Genomic DNA, 25,047 nt, shown 5'->3' on the forward strand with positions numbered 1-25,047 from the left:
AACTTTTTACCTTCCCCATCAGCCGGTAAAAAGCGCGTCGGCCACCACAAGCTTGAGAGTAGTGTTAGATGGGTCAGCTCATGGAAAGGGGGTCCCCTCCTTAAATGATTGTTTAGCAGCGGGACCAAATCTGAACCCGGATATTTTATTGTTATTGTTGAGATTTAGAATGAATAAGGTCGCATTCGTAGCGGATATTGAGAAGGCGTTTCTCCAGATAGCCCTAGCAGAGTCAGAAAGGGATTCAGTGAGATTTTTATGGGTAAACGCTGAGACGCATGACCAATTAAAAGAAAATGATTTTAAAACCCTACGTATGGCACGCGTACCTTTTGGAATCACTTCAAGCCCTCTTTTGTTAGCTCTAACAATAAAGTATCACATACACAAGGTGGAGGGAGCGGACGAAAATGTAGTTAGAATATTGGACCAGGATCTCTATGTAGATGATTTGACTAGTGGGGAACAAAATGTGGAAAAGGCTTATGAAACTACTGTAGGAATAAATAAGATAATGAGCAGCGCCAACATGCGATTTAGGAAATGGAACACAAATTCGCCTGATCTTAGGAAGTTATGGGGAGACACAAAATCGGAAAATTCGGTCCCCATGTTTGATGGTAAGGAGGCACCCGAAGGAATCAAACTGTTAGGGCTAAGGTGGAACCCAAATTCGGACACTTACTTTTTTGACTTAACAAAATTAATTGAGATTTTACAAAACATCAAGCCGACCAAACGTTGCGTAATCAGTGCCGTTGCACAAATATTTGACCCTATAGGAATTTTGACCCCATTTACAATTAGAGCAAAACTCTTATTTCAGAGGTTATGGGTGGAGAAGGTAGATTGGGACGAAACTTTAGGACCAGAGTTAGCGGAAGAATTCCTTGATTGGTGCCACGATTTGCCCAATCTTCGAAATATTAGTATGCCAAGGCATTATTTTGATGGGGAGGAAGAAGTAGATAATTGGGAGTTACACTGTTTTACAGATGCAAGTAGGAGCGCCTATGCGGCTATTGTTTACGTTAGGTATATAACAAAGGCAGGGAAAATTAGGGTAGCTTTTGTAACATCCAAGGCACGAGTCGCACCGCTTAAGCAGTTTCAACAAAGTTCCAAATTAGAACCCGAACTATCGATACCACGATTAGAACTAATGGGATGCAATTTAGGAGCGCGTTTGGTAAATTATGTAAGATCAACGTTTAGCAAAAAATTGATTAGGAGTTTTATGTGGACAGATTCCAAAATTGCCCTTTATTGGATTAGGGGAGCGTCAACCACGTGGAAACCTTTTATATCAAACAGAATATCAGAAATACAAAGGCTCACAAATACAGAAGATTGGTTCCACTGCCCAGGGGTTGATAATCCAGCAGATATTCCTACACGGGGAGTAAAAGCGGAGAATCTACACGCGCTCAAAAAATGGTGGGAGGGACCTAGTTGGTTGTTGTTGCCGAGATCAGAATGGCCCATGGACGATTCCAGAAAAATAAAAATAGACCCCAAAGAGTTTGAACAGGAGATGAGAAAAACAATTTTAGTCATAAACATTGCTGAAAAACCTGGATTAGATAAGATTATTGACCTTCGTAGGTATAGTAAGTTGGACAAAGCGTTAAGAGTTACAGCCTATGTTAGAAGGGCATTCAGAAAAAATAAACAAGATGGACCCGTAACCGCGGCGGAGATGGTAAAAGCGGAAATAGATTGGGTAAACTGCGTCCAGGGGATAGACTATGCTAACGAGATAGCTACAATTAAAATCGGTGAGAAAATAGGGAACTCAAATAAGCTAGCAACCCTTCAGCCAATTTTCAATAATCAAAATCAATTATGTGTAGGGGGAAGATTAGACCAATCGGATTTGACTCAAGAACAAAAGCACCCCATAATTCTAAATTCGAAACAAAGGTTAGCCTATTTGTTAACGGAACGCAGTCACAACCGAGTTATGCATGGGGGAGTCCAAGAGACCTTAACTCAAGTCAGAGAAAGATATTTCATTATTTCGGGTCGACAGTTAGCAAGGAAAGTGGTTAGGGGATGTATGGCATGTAGGAAACTACTTAGTAAAGCTGGAAGCGCACCAACTGCGCCCTTACCGAAAGACCGGATTGAGGAAGCCCCACCCTTCTCAGTTATAGGGATAGATTTTGCGGGGCCAGTGTATGTGAAGGGACCCTCATATTTTGAGAAAAATAAGGATTTGGACAAAGCTTATATTTGTTTAGTAACCTGCGCCGTCACAAGAGCTTTGCATCTGGAACTTATACCTTCATTATCAACAGAGGAGTTTATGTTAGCTTTCAGACGAATGGTAGCTAGACGAGGTTTGCCACATACTATCTACACAGATAATGCAAAAACGTTCGAGCGCGCAAACAAGGACATGCAAAACATTTGGAAAAAATTGAGGGAAGAAAAACTATTGGAATATTTTGGGAGGGAAGGAATTAATTGGAAATTTATAGCCGAACGAGCCGCATGGTGGGGAGGTTTCTATGAACGTATGGTTAGGTCGACTAAAACAATTCTGAAAAAGGTACTTAAAAATTCGAAACTAACCTACCCCGAAATGGAAACCATTCTTTTAGAAACAGAGGCATCCATAAATTCACGCCCAATTACATTTGTTTACAATGACCCCCAGGAACCAACCCCTTTAAGTCCCTCGCATTTTTTACTAGGTAAAAGAGTTAATTCTTTACCACCCCAAACATTCGATCAGACCATTCAAAAGCAAACACAACAACAATTAACAAATAGATTAAAGTACAGGCAGCAATTATTAGATAGGCTTTGGAAAAGATGGCACGAGGCAACGACAGGTTTCAATTCTAAGATATTGGCACCCCCAACGGCAGGTGATCAAATCTTAGATATTAGAAGCCACCAACGGCAGGTGATCAAATCCCAGATATTCGAAGCCACCAACGGCAGGTCATCAAATCTTAGATATTAGAAGACACCAACGGCAGGTGATCAAATCCCAGATATTCCCCGCCAACAACGGTGGGAATCAAATCCCACATATTCACAGCCCCCAACGGCAGGTTTCAAATCCCACATATTCACAGCCCCCAACGGCAGGTTTCAAATCTCAGATATTCCCAGCATCCAACGACAGGTTTCAAATCCCAGAAATTAGAAGACACCAACGGCAGGTGATCAAATCCCAGATATTCCCCGCCAACAACGGTGGGAATCAAATCCCACATATTCACAGCCCCCAACGGCAGGTTTCAAATCTCAGATATTCCCAGCATCCAACGACAGGTTTCAAATCCCAGATATTAGAAGGCACCAACGGCAGGTGATCAAATCTTAGATATTAGAAGCCACCAACGGGAGGTGATCAAATCTTAGATATTAGAAGCCACCAACGGGAGGTGATCAAATCTTAGATATTAGAAGCCACCAACGGCAGGTGATCAAATCTTAGCTATTAGAAGCCACCAACGGCAGGTGATCAAATCCCAGCTATTAGAAGCCACCAACAGCAGGTGATCAAATCCCAGATGTTAGAAGCCACCAACAGCTCGTGGTCAAATCCCATATATTAGAAGCCACCAACGGCAGGTGATCAAATCCCACATATTAGAAGCCACCAACGGCAGGTAATCAGATCCCAGATATTAGAAACCCCCAACGGCTGGTGATCAAATCCCAGATTTTAGAAGCCCCCAACGGCAGGTATCAAATCCCAGATATTCACAGCCCCCAACGACAGGTTTCAATTCTAGGATATTGGCAGCCCCCAACGGCAGGTGATCAAATCTTAGATATTAGAAGCCACCAACGGCAGGTGATCAAATCCCAGAAATTAGAAGCCACCAACGGCAGGTGATCAAATCCCAGATATTAGATGCCCCCAACGGCAAGTCATCAAATCCCAGATAATAGAAGCCCCCCAACGGCAGGTGATCAAATCCCAGATATTAGAAGCCCCCATCGGCGAGTGATCAAATCCCAGATATTAGAAGCCCCCATCGGCGAGTGATAAAATCCAAGATATTAGAAGCCCCCAACGGCAAGTTTCATATCCAAGATATTAGCAGCCCCCAACGACAGGTTTCAATTCTAAGATATTGGCAGCCCCCAACGGCAGGTGATCAAATCTTAGATATTAGAAGCCACCAACGGCAGGTGATCAAATCCCAGATATTCGAAGCCACCAACGGCAGGTCATCAAATCTTAGATATTAGAAGACACCAACGGCAGGTGATCAAATCCCAGATATTCCCCGCCAACAACGGTGGGAATCAAATCCCACATATTCACAGCCCCCAACGGCAGGTTTCAAATCCCACATATTCACAGCCCCCAACGGCAGGTTTCAAATCTCAGATATTCCCAGCATCCAACGACAGGTTTCAAATCCCAGATATTAGAAGGCACCAACGGCAGGTGATCAAATCTTAGATATTAGAAGCCACCAACGGGAGGTGATCAAATCTTAGATATTAGAAGCCACCAACGGGAGGTGATCAAATCTTAGATATTAGAAGCCACCAACGGCAGGTGATCAAATCTTAGCTATTAGAAGCCACCAACGGCAGGTGATCAAATCCCAGCTATTAGAAGCCACCAACAGCAGGTGATCAAATCCCAGATGTTAGAAGCCACCAACAGCTCGTGGTCAAATCCCATATATTTGAAGCCACCAACGGCAGGTGATCAAATCCCACATATTAGAAGCCACCAACGGCAGGTAATCAGATCCCAGATATTAGAAACCCCCAACGGCAGGTGATCAAATCCCAGATTTTAGAAGCCCCCAACGGCAGGTATCAAATCCCAGATATTCACAGCCCCCAACGACAGGTTTCAATTCTAGGATATTGGCAGCCCCCAACGGCAGGTGATCAAATCTTAGATATTAGAAGCCACCAACGGCAAGTTTCATATACAAGATATTAGCGCCACCAACGGCAAGTTTCATATACAAGATATTAGCACCCCCAACGGCAGGTTTCAATTCTAAGTTATTAGCAGCCCCCAAAAGCAGGCTCCAAATCACAGATATTAGAAGCCTCCAACGGCGAGTGATCAAATCCCAGATATTAGAAGCCTCCAACGGCGAGTGATCAAATCCCAGATATTAGAAGCCTCCAACGGCGAGTGATCAAATCCCAGATATAAGAAGCCCCCAACGGCCATTTTCATATCCAAGATATTAGCAGCACCCAACGGCAGGTGATCAAATCCCAGATATTCGAAGCCACCAACGGCAGGAATCAAATCCCAGATATTCCCAGCCCCCAACGGCAGGTGATCAAATCCCATATTTTAGAAGCCCCCAACGGCAGGAATCAAATCCCAGATATTTCCAGCCCCCAACGGCAGGTGATCAAATCCCAGAAATTAGAAGCCACCAACGGCAGGTGATCAAATCCCAGAAATTAGAAGCCACCAACGGCAGGTGATCAAATCCCAGAAATTAGAAGCCACCAACGGCAGGTGATCAAATCCCAGAAATTAGAAGCCACCAACGGCAGGTGATCAAATCCCAGAAATTAGAAGCCACCAACGGCAGGTGATCAAATCCCAGATATTAGATGCCCCCAACGGCAGGTGATCAAATCCCAGATTTTAGAAGCCACCAACGGTAGTTGATCAAATTCCAGCTATTAGAAGCCACCAACGGCAAGTCATCAAATCCCAGATAATAGAAGCCCCCCAACGGCGAGTGATCAAATCCCAGATATTAGAAGCCCCCATCGGCGAGTGATAAAATCCCAGATATTAGAAGCCCCCAACGGCAAGTTTCATATCCAAGATATTAGCAGCCCCCAACGACAGGTTTCAATTCTAAGATATTGGCAGCCCCCAACGGCAGGTGATCAAATCTTAGATATTAGAAGCCACCAACGGCAGGTGATCAAATCCCAGAAATTAGAAGCCACCAACGGCTGGTGATCAAATCCCAGATATTAGATGCCCCCAACGGCAAGTCATCAAATCCCAGATAATAGAAGCCCCCCAACGGCAGGTGATCAAATCCCAGATATTAGAAGCCCCCAACGGCGAGTGATCAAATCCCAGATATTAGATGCCCCCATCGGCGAGTGATAAAATCCCAGATATTAGAAGCCCCCAACGGCAAGTTTCATATCCAAGATATTAGCAGCCCCCAACGACAGGTTTCAATTCTAAGATATTGGCAGCCCCCAACGGCAGGTGATCAAATCTTAGATATTAGAAGCCACCAACAGCAGGTGATCAAATCCCAGATGTTAGAAGCCACCAACAGCTCGTGGTCAAATCCCATATATTTGAAGCCACCAACGGCAGGTGATCAAATCCCACATATTAGAAGCCACCAACGGCAGGTAATCAGATCCCAGATATTAGAAACCCCCAACGGCAGGTGATCAAATCCCAGATTTTAGAAGCCCCCAACGGCAGGTATCAAATCCCAGATATTCACAGCCCCCAACGACAGGTTTCAATTCTAGGATATTGGCAGCCCCCAACGGCAGGTGATCAAATCTTAGATATTAGAAGCCACCAACGGCAAGTTTCATATACAAGATATTAGCGCCACCAACGGCAAGTTTCATATACACGATATTAGCACCCCCAACGGCAGGTTTCAATTCTAAGTTATTAGCAGCCCCCAAAAGCAGGCTCCAAATCACAGATATTAGAAGCCTCCAACGGCGAGTGATCAAATCCCAGATATTAGAAGCCTCCAACGGCGAGTGATCAAATCCCAGATATTAGAAGCCTCCAACGGCGAGTGATCAAATCCCAGATATAAGAAGCCCCCAACGGCCATTTTCATATCCAAGATATTAGCAGCACCCAACGGCAGGTGATCAAATCCCAGATATTCGAAGCCACCAACGGCAGGAATCAAATCCCAGATATTCCCAGCCCCCAACGGCAGGTGATCAAATCCCATATTTTAGAAGCCCCCAACGGCAGGAATCAAATCCCAGATATTTCCAGCCCCCAACGACAGGTTTCAAATCCAATAAATTAGAAGCCACCAACGGCAGGTGATCAAATCCCAGAAATTAGAAGCCACCAACGGCAGGTGATCAAATCCCAGAAATTAGAAGCCACCAACGGCAGGTGATCAAATCCCAGATATTAGATGCCCCCAACGGCAAGTCATCAAATCCCAGATAATAGAAGCCCCCCAACGGCAGGTGATCAAATCCCAGATATTAGAAGCCCCCAACGGCGAGTGATCAAATCCCAGATATTAGATGCCCCCATCGGCGAGTGATAAAATCCCAGATATTAGAAGCCCCCAACGGCAAGTTTCATATCCAAGATATTAGCAGCCCCCAACGACAGGTTTCAATTCTAAGATATTGGCAGCCCCCAACGGCAAGTGATCAAATCTTAGATATTAGAAGCCACCAACAGCAGGTGATCAAATCCCAGATGTTAGAAGCCACCAACAGCTCGTGGTCAAATCCCATATATTTGAAGCCACCAACGGCAGGTGATCAAATCCCACATATTAGAAGCCACCAACGGCAGGTAATCAGATCCCAGATATTAGAAACCCCCAACGGCAGGTGATCAAATCCCAGATTTTAGAAGCCCCCAACGGCAGGTATCAAATCCCAGATATTCACAGCCCCCAACGACAGGTTTCAATTCTAGGATATTGGCAGCCCCCAACGGCAGGTGATCAAATCTTAGATATTAGAAGCCACCAACGGCAAGTTTCATATACAAGATATTAGCGCCACCAACGGCAAGTTTCATATACACGATATTAGCACCCCCAACGGCAGGTTTCAATTCTAAGTTATTAGCAGCCCCCAAAAGCAGGCTCCAAATCACAGATATTAGAAGCCTCCAACGGCGAGTGATCAAATCCCAGATATTAGAAGCCTCCAACGGCGAGTGATCAAATCCCAGATATTAGAAGCCTCCAACGGCGAGTGATCAAATCCCAGATATAAGAAGCCCCCAACGGCCATTTTCATATCCAAGATATTAGCAGCACCCAACGGCAGGTGATCAAATCCCAGATATTCGAAGCCACCAACGGCAGGAATCAAATCCCAGATATTCCCAGCCCCCAACGGCAGGTGATCAAATCCCATATTTTAGAAGCCCCCAACGGCAGGAATCAAATCCCAGATATTTCCAGCCCCCAACGACAGGTTTCAAATCCAATAAATTAGAAGCCACCAACGGCAGGTGATCAAATCCCAGAAATTAGAAGCCACCAACGGCAGGTGATCAAATCCCAGAAATTAGAAGCCACCAACGGCAGGTGATCAAATCCCAGATATTAGATGCCCCCAACGGCAAGTCATCAAATCCCAGATAATAGAAGCCCCCCAACGGCAGGTGATCAAATCCCAGATATTAGAAGCCCCCAACGGCGAGTGATCAAATCCCAGATATTAGATGCCCCCATCGGCGAGTGATAAAATCCCAGATATTAGAAGCCCCCAACGGCAAGTTTCATATCCAAGATATTAGCAGCCCCCAACGACAGGTTTCAATTCTAAGATATTGGCAGCCCCCAACGGCAAGTGATCAAATCTTAGATATTAGAAGCCACCAACAGCAGGTGATCAAATCCCAGATGTTAGAAGCCACCAACAGCTCGTGGTCAAATCCCATATATTTGAAGCCACCAACGGCAGGTGATCAAATCCCACATATTAGAAGCCACCAACGGCAGGTAATCAGATCCCAGATATTAGAAACCCCCAACGGCAGGTGATCAAATCCCAGATTTTAGAAGCCCCCAACGGCAGGTATCAAATCCAAGATATTCACAGCCCCCAACGACAGGTTTCAATTCTAGGATATTGGCAGCCCCCAACGGCAGGTGATCAAATCTTAGATATTAGAAGCCACCAACGGCAAGTTTCATATACAAGATATTAGCGCCACCAACGGCAAGTTTCATATACAAGATATTAGCACCCCCAACGGCAGGTTTCAATTCTAAGTTATTAGCAGCCCCCAAAAGCAGGCTCCAAATCACAGATATTAGAAGCCTCCAACGGCGAGTGATCAAATCCCAGATATTAGAAGCCTCCAACGGCGAGTGATCAAATCCCAGATATTAGAAGCCTCCAACGGCGAGTGATCAAATCCCAGATATAAGAAGCCCCCAACGGCCATTTTCATATCCAAGATATTAGCAGCACCCAACGGCAGGTGATCAAATCCCAGATATTCGAAGCCACCAACGGCAGGAATCAAATCCCAGATATTCCCAGCCCCCAACGGCAGGTGATCAAATCCCATATTTTAGAAGCCCCCAACGGCAGGAATCAAATCCCAGATATTTCCAGCCCCCAACGACAGGTTTCAAATCCCAGAAATTAGAAGCCACCAACGGCAGGTGATCAAATCCCAGAAATTAGAAGCCACCAACGGCAGGTGATCAAATCCCAGAAATTAGAAGCCACCAACGGCAGGTGATCAAATCCCAGAAATTAGAAGCCACCAACGGCAGGTGATCAAATCCCAGAAATTAGAAGCCACCAACGGCAGGTGATCAAATCCCAGATATTAGATGCCCCCAACGGCAGGTGATCAAATCCCAGATTTTAGAAGCCACCAACGGTAGTTGATCAAATTCCAGCTATTAGAAGCCACCAACGGCAAGTCATCAAATCCCAGATAATAGAAGCCCCCCAACGGCGAGTGATCAAATCCCAGATATTAGAAGCCCCCATCGGCGAGTGATAAAATCCCAGATATTAGAAGCCCCCAACGGCAAGTTTCATATCCAAGATATTAGCAGCCCCCAACGACAGGTTTCAATTCTAAGATATTGGCAGCCCCCAACGGCAGGTGATCAAATCTTAGATATTAGAAGCCACCAACGGCAGGTGATCAAATCCCAGAAATTAGAAGCCACCAACGGCAGGTGATCAAATCCCAGATATTAGATGCCCCCAACGGCAAGTCATCAAATCCCAGATAATAGAAGCCCCCCAACGGCAGGTGATCAAATCCCAGATATTAGAAGCCCCCAACGGCGAGTGATCAAATCCCAGATATTAGATGCCCCCATCGGCGAGTGATAAAATCCCAGATATTAGAAGCCCCCAACGGCAAGTTTCATATCCAAGATATTAGCAGCCCCCAACGACAGGTTTCAATTCTAAGATATTGGCAGCCCCCAACGGCAGGTGATCAAATCTTAGATATTAGAAGCCACCAACAGCAGGTGATCAAATCCCAGATGTTAGAAGCCACCAACAGCTCGTGGTCAAATCCCATATATTTGAAGCCACCAACGGCAGGTGATCAAATCCCAGATATTAGAAGCCCCCAACGGCGAGTGATCAAATCCCAGATATTAGATGCCCCCATCGGCGAGTGATAAAATCCCAGATATTAGAAGCCCCCAACGGCAAGTTTCATATCCAAGATATTAGCAGCCCCCAACGACAGGTTTCAATTCTAAGATATTGGCAGCCCCCAACGGCAGGTGATCAAATCTTAGATATTAGAAGCCACCAACGGCAGGTGATCAAATCCCAGAAATTAGAAGCCACCAACGGCAGGTGATCAAATCCCAGATATTAGATGCCCCCAACGGCAAGTCATCAAATCCCAGATAATAGAAGCCCCCCAACGGCAGGTGATCAAATCCCACATATTAGAAGCCTCCAACGGCGAGTGATCAAATCCCAGATATTAGAAGCCTCCAACGGCGAGTGATCAAATCCCAGATATAAGAAGCCCCCAACGGCCATTTTCATATCCAAGATATTAGCAGCACCCAACGGCAGGTGATCAAATCCCAGATATTCGAAGCCACCAACGGCAGGAATCAAATCCCAGATATTCCCAGCCCCCAACGGCAGGTGATCAAATCCCATATTTTAGAAGCCCCCAACGGCAGGAATCAAATCCCAGATATTTCCAGCCCCCAACGACAGGTTTCAAATCCAATAAATTAGAAGCCACCAACGGCAGGTGATCAAATCCCAGAAATTAGAAGCCACCAACGGCAGGTGATCAAATCCCAGAAATTAGAAGCCACCAACGGCAGGTGATCAAATCCCAGATATTAGATGCCCCCAACGGCAAGTCATCAAATCCCAGATAATAGAAGCCCCCCAACGGCAGGTGATCAAATCCCAGATATTAGAAGCCCCCAACGGCGAGTGATCAAATCCCAGATATTAGATGCCCCCATCGGCGAGTGATAAAATCCCAGATATTAGAAGCCCCCAACGGCAAGTTTCATATCCAAGATATTAGCAGCCCCCAACGACAGGTTTCAATTCTAAGATATTGGCAGCCCCCAACGGCAAGTGATCAAATCTTAGATATTAGAAGCCACCAACAGCAGGTGATCAAATCCCAGATGTTAGAAGCCACCAACAGCTCGTGGTCAAATCCCATATATTTGAAGCCACCAACGGCAGGTGATCAAATCCCACATATTAGAAGCCACCAACGGCAGGTAATCAGATCCCAGATATTAGAAACCCCCAACGGCAGGTGATCAAATCCCAGATTTTAGAAGCCCCCAACGGCAGGTATCAAATCCCAGATATTCACAGCCCCCAACGACAGGTTTCAATTCTAGGATATTGGCAGCCCCCAACGGCAGGTGATCAAATCTTAGATATTAGAAGCCACCAACGGCAAGTTTCATATACAAGATATTAGCGCCACCAACGGCAAGTTTCATATACAAGATATTAGCACCCCCAACGGCAGGTTTCAATTCTAAGTTATTAGCAGCCCCCAAAAGCAGGCTCCAAATCACAGATATTAGAAGCCTCCAACGGCGAGTGATCAAATCCCAGATATTAGAAGCCTCCAACGGCGAGTGATCAAATCCCAGATATTAGAAGCCTCCAACGGCGAGTGATCAAATCCCAGATATAAGAAGCCCCCAACGGCCATTTTCATATCCAAGATATTAGCAGCACCCAACGGCAGGTGATCAAATCCCAGATATTCGAAGCCACCAACGGCAGGAATCAAATCCCAGATATTCCCAGCCCCCAACGGCAGGTGATCAAATCCCATATTTTAGAAGCCCCCAACGGCAGGAATCAAATCCCAGATATTTCCAGCCCCCAACGACAGGTTTCAAATCCCAGAAATTAGAAGCCACCAACGGCAGGTGATCAAATCCCAGAAATTAGAAGCCACCAACGGCAGGTGATCAAATCCCAGAAATTAGAAGCCACCAACGGCAGGTGATCAAATCCCAGAAATTAGAAGCCACCAACGGCAGGTGATCAAATCCCAGAAATTAGAAGCCACCAACGGCAGGTGATCAAATCCCAGATATTAGATGCCCCCAACGGCAGGTGATCAAATCCCAGATTTTAGAAGCCACCAACGGTAGTTGATCAAATTCCAGCTATTAGAAGCCACCAACGGCAAGTCATCAAATCCCAGATAATAGAAGCCCCCCAACGGCGAGTGATCAAATCCCAGATATTAGAAGCCCCCATCGGCGAGTGATAAAATCCCAGATATTAGAAGCCCCCAACGGCAAGTTTCATATCCAAGATATTAGCAGCCCCCAACGACAGGTTTCAATTCTAAGATATTGGCAGCCCCCAACGGCAGGTGATCAAATCTTAGATATTAGAAGCCACCAACGGCAGGTGATCAAATCCCAGAAATTAGAAGCCACCAACGGCAGGTGATCAAATCCCAGATATTAGATGCCCCCAACGGCAAGTCATCAAATCCCAGATAATAGAAGCCCCCCAACGGCAGGTGATCAAATCCCAGATATTAGAAGCCCCCAACGGCGAGTGATCAAATCCCAGATATTAGATGCCCCCATCGGCGAGTGATAAAATCCCAGATATTAGAAGCCCCCAACGGCAAGTTTCATATCCAAGATATTAGCAGCCCCCAACGACAGGTTTCAATTCTAAGATATTGGCAGCCCCCAACGGCAGGTGATCAAATCTTAGATATTAGAAGCCACCAACAGCAGGTGATCAAATCCCAGATGTTAGAAGCCACCAACAGCTCGTGGTCAAATCCCATATATTTGAAGCCACCAACGGCAGGTGATCAAATCCCACATATTAGAAGCCACCAACGGCAGGTAATCAGATCCCAGATATTAGAAACCCCCAACGGCAGGTGATCAAATCCCAGATTTTAGAAGCCCCCAACGGCAGGTATCAAATCCCAGATATTCACAGCCCCCAACGACAGGTTTCAATTCTAGGATATTGGCAGCCCCCAACGGCAGGTGATCAAATCTTAGATATTAGAAGCCACCAACGGCAAGTTTCATATACAAGATATTAGCGCCACCAACGGCAAGTTTCATATACACGATATTAGCACCCCCAACGGCAGGTTTCAATTCTAAGTTATTAGCAGCCCCCAAAAGCAGGCTCCAAATCACAGATATTAGAAGCCTCCAACGGCGAGTGATCAAATCCCAGATATTAGAAGCCTCCAACGGCGAGTGATCAAATCCCAGATATTAGAAGCCTCCAACGGCGAGTGATCAAATCCCAGATATAAGAAGCCCCCAACGGCCATTTTCATATCCAAGATATTAGCAGCACCCAACGGCAGGTGATCAAATCCCAGATATTCGAAGCCACCAACGGCAGGAATCAAATCCCAGATATTCCCAGCCCCCAACGGCAGGTGATCAAATCCCATATTTTAGAAGCCCCCAACGGCAGGAATCAAATCCCAGATATTTCCAGCCCCCAACGACAGGTTTCAAATCCAATAAATTAGAAGCCACCAACGGCAGGTGATCAAATCCCAGAAATTAGAAGCCACCAACGGCAGGTGATCAAATCCCAGAAATTAGAAGCCACCAACGGCAGGTGATCAAATCCCAGATATTAGATGCCCCCAACGGCAAGTCATCAAATCCCAGATAATAGAAGCCCCCCAACGGCAGGTGATCAAATCCCAGATATTAGAAGCCCCCAACGGCGAGTGATCAAATCCCAGATATTAGATGCCCCCATCGGCGAGTGATAAAATCCCAGATATTAGAAGCCCCCAACGGCAAGTTTCATATCCAAGATATTAGCAGCCCCCAACGACAGGTTTCAATTCTAAGATATTGGCAGCCCCCAACGGCAAGTGATCAAATCTTAGATATTAGAAGCCACCAACAGCAGGTGATCAAATCCCAGATGTTAGAAGCCACCAACAGCTCGTGGTCAAATCCCATATATTTGAAGCCACCAACGGCAGGTGATCAAATCCCACATATTAGAAGCCACCAACGGCAGGTAATCAGATCCCAGATATTAGAAACCCCCAACGGCAGGTGATCAAATCCCAGATTTTAGAAGCCCCCAACGGCAGGTATCAAATCCCAGATATTCACAGCCCCCAACGACAGGTTTCAATTCTAGGATATTGGCAGCCCCCAACGGCAGGTGATCAAATCTTAGATATTAGAAGCCACCAACGGCAAGTTTCATATACAAGATATTAGCGCCACCAACGGCAAGTTTCATATACAAGATATTAGCACCCCCAACGGCAGGTTTCAATTCTAAGTTATTAGCAGCCCCCAAAAGCAGGCTCCAAATCACAGATATTAGAAGCCTCCAACGGCGAGTGATCAAATCCCAGATATTAGAAGCCTCCAACGGCGAGTGATCAAATCCCAGATATTAGAAGCCTCCAACGGCGAGTGATCAAATCCCAGATATAAGAAGCCCCCAACGGCCATTTTCATATCCAAGATATTAGCAGCACCCAACGGCAGGTGATCAAATCCCAGATATTCGAAGCCACCAACGGCAGGAATCAAATCCCAGATATTCCCAGCCCCCAACGGCAGGTGATCAAATCCCATATTTTAGAAGCCCCCAACGGCAGGAATCAAATCCCAGATATTTCCAGCCCCCAACGACAGGTTTCAAATCCCAGAAATTAGAAGCCACCAACGGCAGGTGATCAAATCCCAGAAATTAGAAGCCACCAACGGCAGGTGATCAAATCCCAGAAATTAGAAGCCACCAACGGCAGGTGATCAAATCCCAGAAATTAGAAGCCACCAACGGCAGGTGATCAAATCCCAGAAATTAGAAGCCACCAACGGCAGGTGATCAAATCCCAGATATTAGATGCCCCCAACGGCAGGTGATCAAATCCCAGATTTTAGAAGCCACCAACGGTAGTTGATCAAATTCCAGCTATTAGAAGCCACCAACGGCAAGTCATCAAATCCCAGATAATAGAAGCCCCCCAACGGCGAGTGATCAAATCCCAGATATTAGAAGCCCCCATCGGCGAGTGATAAAATCCCAGATATTAGAAGCCCCCAACGGCAAGTTTCATATCCAAGATATTAGCAGCCCCCAACGACAGGTTTCAATTCTAAGATATTGGCAGCCCCCAACGGCAGGTGATCAAATCTTAGATATTAGAAGCCACCAACGGCAGGTGATCAAATCCCAGAAATTAGAAGCCACCAACGGCAGGTGATCAAATCCCAGATATTAGATGCCCCCAACGGCAAGTCATCAAATCCCAGATAATAGAAGCCCCCCAACGGCAGGTGATCAAATCCCAGATATTAGAAGCCCCCAACGGCGAGTGATCAAATCCCAGATATTAGATGCCCCCATCGGCGAGTGATAAAATCCCAGATATTAGAAGCCCCCAACGGCAAGTTTCATATCCAAGATATTAGCAGCCCCCAACGACAGGTTTCAATTCTAAGATATTGGCAGCCCCCAACGGCAAGTGATCAAATCTTAGATATTAGAAGCCACCAACAGCAGGTGATCAAATCCCAGATGTTAGAAGCCACCAACAGCTCGTGGTCAAATCCCATATATTTGAAGCCACCAACGGCAGGTGATCAAATCCCACATATTAGAAGCCACCAACGGCAGGTAATCAGATCCCAGATATTAGAAACCCCCAACGGCAGGTGATCAAATCCCAGATTTTAGAAGCCCCCAACGGCAGGTATCAAATCCCAGATATTCACAGCCCCCAACGACAGGTTTCAATTCTAGGATATTGGCAGCCCCCAACGGCAGGTGATCAAATCATAGATATTAGAAGCCACCAACGGCAAGTTTCATATACAAGATATTAGCGCCACCAACGGCAAGTTTCATATACAAGATATTAGCACCCCCAACGGCAGGTTTCAATTCTAAGTTATTAGCAGCCCCCAAAAGCAGGCTCCAAATCACAGATATTAGAAGCCTCCAACGGCGAGTGATCAAATCCCAGATATTAGAAGCCTCCAACGGCGAGTGATCAAATCCCAGATATTAGAAGCCTCCAACGGCGAGTGATCAAATCCCAGATATAAGAAGCCCCCAACGGCCATTTTCATATCCAAGATATTAGCAGCACCCAACGGCAGGTGATCAAATCCCAGATATTCGAAGCCACCAACGGCAGGAATCAAATCCCAGATATTCCCAGCCCCCAACGGCAGGTGATCAAATCCCATATTTTAGAAGCCCCCAACGGCAGGAATCAAATCCCAGATATTTCCAGCCCCCAACGACAGGTTTCAAATCCCAGAAATTAGAAGCCACCAACGGCAGGTGATCAAATCCCAGAAATTAGAAGCCACCAACGGCAGGTGATCAAATCCCAGAAATTAGAAGCCACCAACGGCAGGTGATCAAATCCCAGAAATTAGAAGCCACCAACGGCAGGTGATCAAATCCCAGAAATTAGAAGCCACCAACGGCAGGTGATCAAATCCCAGATATTAGATGCCCCCAACGGCAGGTGATCAAATCCCAGATTTTAGAAGCCACCAACGGTAGTTGATCAAATTCCAGCTATTAGAAGCCACCAACGGCAAGTCATCAAATCCCAGATAATAGAAGCCCCCCAACGGCGAGTGATCAAATCCCAGATATTAGAAGCCCCCATCGGCGAGTGATAAAATCCCAGATATTAGAAGCCCCCAACGGCAAGTTTCATATCCAAGATATTAGCAGCCCCCAACGACAGGTTTCAATTCTAAGATATTGGCAGCCCCCAACGGCAGGTGATCAAATCTTAGATATTAGAAGCCACCAACGGCAGGTGATCAAATCCCAGAAATTAGAAGCCACCAACGGCAGGTGATCAAATCCCAGATATTAGATGCCCCCAACGGCAAGTCATCAAATCCCAGATAATAGAAGCCCCCCAACGGCAGGTGATCAAATCCCAGATATTAGAAGCCCCCAACGGCGAGTGATCAAATCCCAGATATTAGATGCCCCCATCGGCGAGTGATAAAATCCCAGATATTAGAAGCCCCCAACGGCAAGTTTCATATCCAAGATATTAGCAGCCCCCAACGACAGGTTTCAATTCTAAGATATTGGCAGCCCCCAACGGCAGGTGATCAAATCTTAGATATTAGAAGCCACCAACAGCAGGTGATCAAATCCCAGATGTTAGAAGCCACCAACAGCTCGTGGTCAAATCCCATATATTTGAAGCCACCAACGGCAGGTGATCAAATCCCACATATTAGAAGCCACCAACGGCAGGTAATCAGATCCCAGATATTAGAAACCCCCAACGGCAGGTGATCAAATCCCAGATTTTAGAAGCCCCCAACGGCAGGTATCAAATCCCAGATATTCACAGCCCCCAACGACAGGTTTCAATTCTAGGATATTGGCAGCCCCCAACGGCAGGTGATCAAATCTTAGATATTAGAAGCCACCAACGGCAAGTTTCATATACAAGATATTAGCGCCACCAACGGCAAGTTTCATATACACGATATTAGCACCCCCAACGGCAGGTTTCAATTCTAAGTTATTAGCAGCCCCCAAAAGCAGGCTCCAAATCACAGATATTAGAAGCCTCCAACGGCGAGTGATCAAATCCCAGATATTAGAAGCCTCCAACGGCGAGTGATCAAATCCCAGATATTAGAAGCCTCCAACGGCGAGTGATCAAATCCCAGATATAAGAAGCCCCCAACGGCCATTTTCATATCCAAGATATTAGCAGCACCCAACGGCAGGTGATCAAATCCCAGATATTCGAAGCCACCAACGGCAGGAATCAAATCCCAGATATTCCCAGCCCCCAACGGCAGGTGATCAAATCCCATATTTTAGAAGCCCCCAACGGCAGGAATCAAATCCCAGATATTTCCAGCCCCCAACGACAGGTTTCAAATCCAATAAATTAGAAGCCACCAACGGCAGGTGATCAAATCCCAGAAATTAGAAGCCACCAACGGCAGGTGATCAAATCCCAGAAATTAGAAGCCACCAACGGCAGGTGATCAAATCCCAGATATTAGATGCCCCCAACGGCAAGTCATCAAATCCCAGATAATAGAAGCCCCCCAACGGCAGGTGATCAAATCCCAGATATTAGAAGCCCCCAACGGCGAGTGATCAAATCCCAGATATTAGATGCCCCCATCGGCGAGTGATAAAATCCCAGATATTAGAAGCCCCCAACGGCAAGTTTCATATCCAAGATATTAGCAGCCCCCAACGACAGGTTTCAATTCTAAGATATTGGCAGCCCCCAACGGCAAGTGATCAAATCTTAGATATTAGAAGCCACCAACAGCAGGTGATCAAATCCCAGATGTTAGAAGCCACCAACAGCTCGTGGTCAAATCCCATATATTTGAAGCCACCAACGGCAGGTGATCAAATCCCACATATTAGAAGCCACCAACGGCAGGTAATCAGATCCCAGATATTAGAAACCCCCAACGGCAGGTGATCAAATCCCAGATTTTAGAAGCCCCCAACGGCAGGTATCAAATCCCAGATATTCACAGCCCCCAACGACAGGTTTCAATTCTAGGATATTGGCAGCCCCCAACGGCAGGTGATCAAATCTTAGATATTAGAAGCCACCAACGGCAAGTTTCATATACAAGATATTAGCGCCACCAACGGCAAGTTTCATATACACGATATTAGCACCCCCAACGGCAGGTTTCAATTCTAAGTTATTAGCAGCCCCCAAAAGCAGGCTCCAAATCACAGATATTAGAAGCCTCCAACGGCGAGTGATCAAATCCCAGATATTAGAAGCCTCCAACGGCGAGTGATCAAATCCCAGATATTAGAAGCCTCCAACGGCGAGTGATCAAATCCCAGATATAAGAAGCCCCCAACGGCCATTTTCATATCCAAGATATTAGCAGCACCCAACGGCAGGTGATCAAATCCCAGATATTCGAAGCCACCAACGGCAGGAATCAAATCCCAGATATTCCCAGCCCCCAACGGCAGGTGATCAAATCCCATATTTTAGAAGCCCCCAACGGCAGGAATCAAATCCCAGATATTTCCAGCCCCCAACGACAGGTTTCAAATCCAATAAATTAGAAGCCACCAACGGCAGGTGATCAAATCCCAGAAATTAGAAGCCACCAACGGCAGGTGATCAAATCCCAGAAATTAGAAGCCACCAACGGCAGGTGATCAAATCCCAGATATTAGATGCCCCCAACGGCAGGTGATCAAATCCCAGATTTTAGAAGCCACCAACGGTAGTTGATCAAATTCCAGCTATTAGAAGCCACCAACGGCAAGTCATCAAATCCCAGATAATAGAAGCCCCCCAACGGCGAGTGATCAAATCCCAGATATTAGAAGCCCCCATCGGCGAGTGATAAAATCCCAGATATTAGAAGCCCCCAACGGCAAGTTTCATATCCAAGATATTAGCAGCCCCCAACGACAGGTTTCAATTCTAAGATATTGGCAGCCCCCAACGGCAGGTGATCAAATCTTAGATATTAGAAGCCACCAACGGCAGGTGATCAAATCCCAGAAATTAGAAGCCACCAACGGCAGGTGATCAAATCCCAGATATTAGATGCCCCCAACGGCAAGTCATCAAATCCCAGATAATAGAAGCCCCCCAACGGCAGGTGATCAAATCCCAGATATTAGAAGCCCCCAACGGCGAGTGATCAAATCCCAGATATTAGAAGCCCCCATCGGCGAGTGATAAAATCCCAGATATTAGAAGCCCCCAACGGCAAGTTTCATATCCAAGATATTAGCAGCCCCCAACGACAGGTTTCAATTCTAAGATATTGGCAGCCCCCAACGGCAGGTGATCAAATCTTAGATATTAGAAGCCACCAACGGCAGGTGATCAAATCCCAGATATTCGAAGCCACCAACGGCAGGTCATCAAATCTTAGATATTAGAAGACACCAACGGCAGGTGATCAAATCCCAGATATTCCCCGCCAACAACGGTGGGAATCAAATCCCACATATTCACAGCCCCCAACGGCAGGTTTCAAATCCCACATATTCACAGCCCCCAACGGCAGGTTTCAAATCTCAGATATTCCCAGCATCCAACGACAGGTTTCAAATCCCAGAAATTAGAAGACACCAACGGCAGGTGATCAAATCCCAGATATTCCCCGCCAACAACGGTGGGAATCAAATCCCACATATTCACAGCCCCCAACGGCAGGTTTCAAATCTCAGATATTCCCAGCATCCAACGACAGGTTTCAAATCCCAGATATTAGAAGGCACCAACGGCAGGTGATCAAATCTTAGATATTAGAAGCCACCAACGGGAGGTGATCAAATCTTAGATATTAGAAGCCACCAACGGGAGGTGATCAAATCTTAGATATTAGAAGCCACCAACGGCAGGTGATCAAATCTTAGCTATTAGAAGCCACCAACGGCAGGTGATCAAATCCCAGCTATTAGAAGCCACCAACAGCAGGTGATCAAATCCCAGATGTTAGAAGCCACCAACAGCTCGTGGTCAAATCCCATATATTAGAAGCCACCAACGGCAGGTGATCAAATCCCACATATTAGAAGCCACCAACGGCAGGTAATCAGATCCCAGATATTAGAAACCCCCAACGGCAGGTGATCAAATCCCAGATTTTAGAAGCCCCCAACGGCAGGTATCAAATCCCAGATATTCACAGCCCCCAACGACAGGTTTCAATTCTAGGATATTGGCAGCCCCCAACGGCAGGTGATCAAATCTTAGATATTAGAAGCCACCAACGGCAGGTGATCAAATCCCAGAAATTAGAAGCCACCAACGGCAGGTGATCAAATCCCAGATATTAGATGCCCCCAACGGCAAGTCATCAAATCCCAGATAATAGAAGCCCCCCAACGGCAGGTGATCAAATCCCAGATATTAGAAGCCCCCAACGGCGAGTGATCAAATCCCAGATATTAGAAGCCCCCATCGGCGAGTGATAAAATCCCAGATATTAGAAGCCCCCAACGGCAAGTTTCATATCCAAGATATTAGCAGCCCCCAACGACAGGTTTCAATTCTAAGATATTGGCAGCCCCCAACGGCAGGTGATCAAATCTTAGATATTAGAAGCCACCAACGGCAGGTGATCAAATCCCAGATATTCGAAGCCACCAACGGCAGGTCATCAAATCTTAGATATTAGAAGACACCAACGGCAGGTGATCAAATCCCAGATATTCCCCGCCAACAACGGTGGGAATCAAATCCCACATATTCACAGCCCCCAACGGCAGGTTTCAAATCCCACATATTCACAGCCCCCAACGGCAGGTGATCAAATCCCAGATATTAGAAGCCCCCAACGGCAGGTGATCAAATCCCAGCTATTAGAAGCCACCAACGGCAGGTGATCAAATCCCAGCTATTAGAAGCCACCAACAGCAGGTGATCAAATCCCAGATGTTAGAAGCCACCAACAGCTCGTGATCAAATCCCAGATATTAGAAGCCACCAACGGCAGGTGATCAAATCCCACATATTAGAAGCCACCATCGGCGAGTGATCAAATCCCAGATATTAGAAGTCCCCAACGGCAAGTTTCTTATCCAAGATATTAGCAGCCCCCAACGACAGGTTTCAATTCTAAGATATTGGCAGCCCCCAACGGCAGGTGATCAAATCTTAGATATTAGAAGCCACCAACGGCATGTGATCAAATCCCAGATATTCGAAGCCACCAACGGCAGGTCATCAAATTTTAGATATTATAAGACACCAACGGCAGGTGATCATATCACAGATATTCCCCGCCAACAACGGTGGGAATCAAACGCCAGATATTCACAGCCCCCAACGGCAGGTTTCAAATCTCAGATATTCACAGCCCCCAACGGCAGGTTTCAAATCTCAGATATTCCCAGCATCCAACGACAGGTTTCAAATCCCAGAAATTAGAAGGCACCAACGGCAGGTATCAAATCGCCCCCAACGACAGGTTTCAAATCCCAGATATTAGAAGGCACCAACGGCAGGTGATCAAATCTTAGATATTAGAAGCCACCAACGGCAGGTGATCAAATCCCAGCTATTGGAAGCCACCAACGGCAGGTGATCAAATCCCAGATATTAGAAGCCACCAACGGCAGGTGATCAAATCCCACATATTAGAAGCCACCAACGGCAGGTGATCAAATCCCAGATATTAGAAACCCCCAACGGCAGGTGATCAAATCGCACATTTTTGAAGCCCCCAACGGCAGGTATCAAATCCCAGATATTCACAGCCCCCAACGACAGGTTTCAAATCCCAGATGTTAGAAGTCACCAACGGCAGGTGATCAAATCCCAGATATTTCCCGCCAACAACGGTGGGAATCAAATCCCAGATATTCACAGCCCCCAACGGCAGGTTTCAAATCTCAGATATTCCCAGCATCCAACGACAGGTTTCAAATCCCAGAAATTAGAAGGCACCAACGGCAGGTATCAAATCGCCCCCAACGACAGGTTTCAAATCCCAGATATTAGAAGGCACCAACGGAAGGTGATCAAATCTTAGATATTAGAAGCCACCAACGGCAGGTGATCAAATCCCAGCTATTAGAAGCCACCAACGGCAGGTGATCAAATCCCAGCTATTAGAAGCCACCAACAGCAGGTGATCAAATCCCAGATGTTAGAAGCCACCAACAGCTCGTGATCAAATCCCAGATATTAGAAGCCACCAACGGCAGGTGATCAAATCCCACATATTAGAAGCCACCAAGGGCAGGTGATCAAATCCCAGATATTAGAAACCCCCAACGGCAGGTGATCAAATCCCAGATTTTAGAAGCCCCCAACGGCAGGTATCAAATCCCAGATATTCACAGCCCCCAACGACAGGAATCAAATACCAGATGTTCACAGCCACCAACGGTAGGTGATCAAATCCCAGCTATTAGAAGTCACCAACGGCAGGTGATCAAATCCCAGCTATGCCCAGCCCCCAACGGCAGGAATCAAATCCCAGATGTTCACAGCCACCAACGGTAGGTGATCAAATCCCAGCTATTAGAAGCCACCAACGACACGTGATCAAATCCCAGATATACCCAGCCCCCAACGGCAGGAATCAAATCCCAGATGTTCACAGAAAACAACGGTAGGTGATCAAATCCCAGATATTTCCAGCCACCAACGGCAGGTAGCAAATTCCAGATATTTCCAGCCCCCAACGGCAAGTTTCAAATCCCAGATATTAGCAGCCCCCAACGGCAGGTATCAAATCGAGGATATATGCAGCCCCAAACAGCAGGTTTCAAATCAGTATTTGTCCATATGGCCCACAGCAAAGGAAGTTAACTTAAGAACTCCAGAATTTATAAAGAGACATTTTCCAAATTTGAGAGTCATAGATTGTACCGAATTTTACATTAATATGCCATCAGCTACTAATGCTCAACGCGAAGCTTTCAGCTCGTACAAACACAGCAACACTACTAAAGGTTTATTAGGCATTTCACCAGGCCCAAATGGTTATCTAACTTATTTTTCTAACATCTATGCTGGGCGAACCTCAGATTAGAAGCTAGCCAACCATTGTCACTTAATAGACCAACTCGAAGAAGGTGATCTAGTTATGGCCGATAGGGGTTTTGATATATGGAAGGATTTGGACGCTAGAAAAATTAATCTAAGCATCCCAGATTATTTGGGTCACCGTGATCAGTTTACGGAAAAAGAAGTGAACAAAAGTAGGGATATTGCTAAAAATATAATTCATATTGAAGGAGCTATAAGGAAGGTGAAAGAGTTTCAAATACTACAGGGTGTGATTCCTATTACTTTGTCTCCTGTTCTTGATAAAATTTACATCATTAGTTGTCACTTATCAAATTTCTGCGGACCTTTAATTCAAGAATAAAATTTTTGAAGTAATTATTTTACTTTACAAATCATTGTGAAGGTTTTCCTATATATATTTTTTACCTCTCCGTGTGACGTAGTCCAGGAGAGGTTCTGTAACGGCCGTGTCTGTGTGTGTGTCTGTCTGTGTGTGTGTCTGTCTGTGTGTCTGTCTGTCTGTCCGTTGTTACACCCACGTGACCGCGTTCGCAGTTTGCGTATCGGAGCAAACGTGTTCGCCATTTCCGAACTGCTTTCACAGTCACGGAAATGGCTCCTCTACTTGAGTTCTCACACCACCATCTTCTGGTCTTTGTCCATCCCACACGGACACCAGTCTGTTCTTACTGGCTTCTAATCACCACCATCTTCTGCTCTTTGTCAATCCCACATTGACACCAGTCTGCACTTACACTGGCTTCTAACACCACCATCCACTGGTCTTCCGTCTATTCCACATAGACACCAATCTGTATCATTGGCTTCTACTCCATTATCATCGTTTGGTTTTAGGATATACGCGGCGATCAGCTAGGGTTACGAGAAACGTCTAGCCTCCCTAAGGTGGGATCGCCACCAAAGGTTTTCGCAATTGCGCTTTTTCCTTACTATTATAATGGAAACGAATCGTATATATACCCCAAATTTGAAAAAAGCGGGCAAGAGGGGTACCCTTAACTTTAAACGTCAATATTAGCAAAGTTTGAGAAGATAATAGGTATAACTTTATTTTAAACGATTTAACTATTATTAATGTTAATTATTGAAGATTAAAATAATTAAAAATAATTATATTTATTTAAATATTAAAGATAAACCTCTGGTGCAAAGAGAGAGATTATCATTGCCTCCTATATCTACCAAGGCCCGTGCATGCGATATATTTCCTTCATTGCCTCTTATATCTATCAAGGCCCGTGCATTGTGATATATTTCATTCATTGCCTCCTATATCTATCAAGGCCCGTGCATTGCGATATATTTTTTCAAAACAACAACAAAAATGGGAA

General features: G+C 45.8%; 1 protein-coding gene across 1 annotated transcript; it reads left to right on the forward strand.

The window, feature by feature from the left end:
* The first annotated feature begins 169 nt into the window (after positions 1-169).
* LOC149680959 (uncharacterized) lies at positions 170-24,056 on the forward strand. Its single transcript, XM_089834471.1, has 2 exons — positions 170-2,342; positions 23,746-24,056. Exons 1-2 carry the CDS (start codon positions 170-172, stop codon positions 24,054-24,056), a joined length of 2,484 nt encoding a protein of 827 aa, XP_089690597.1.
* Positions 24,057-25,047: the final 991 nt, after the last annotated feature.

This window comes from Phalangium opilio, unplaced genomic scaffold (genome assembly GCF_054372755.1).
Source record: "Phalangium opilio isolate 3A_F unplaced genomic scaffold, DU_Popi_V2 ptg000039l_1, whole genome shotgun sequence".
NCBI classification, from domain to species: Eukaryota; Metazoa; Arthropoda; class Arachnida; order Opiliones; family Phalangiidae; genus Phalangium; species Phalangium opilio.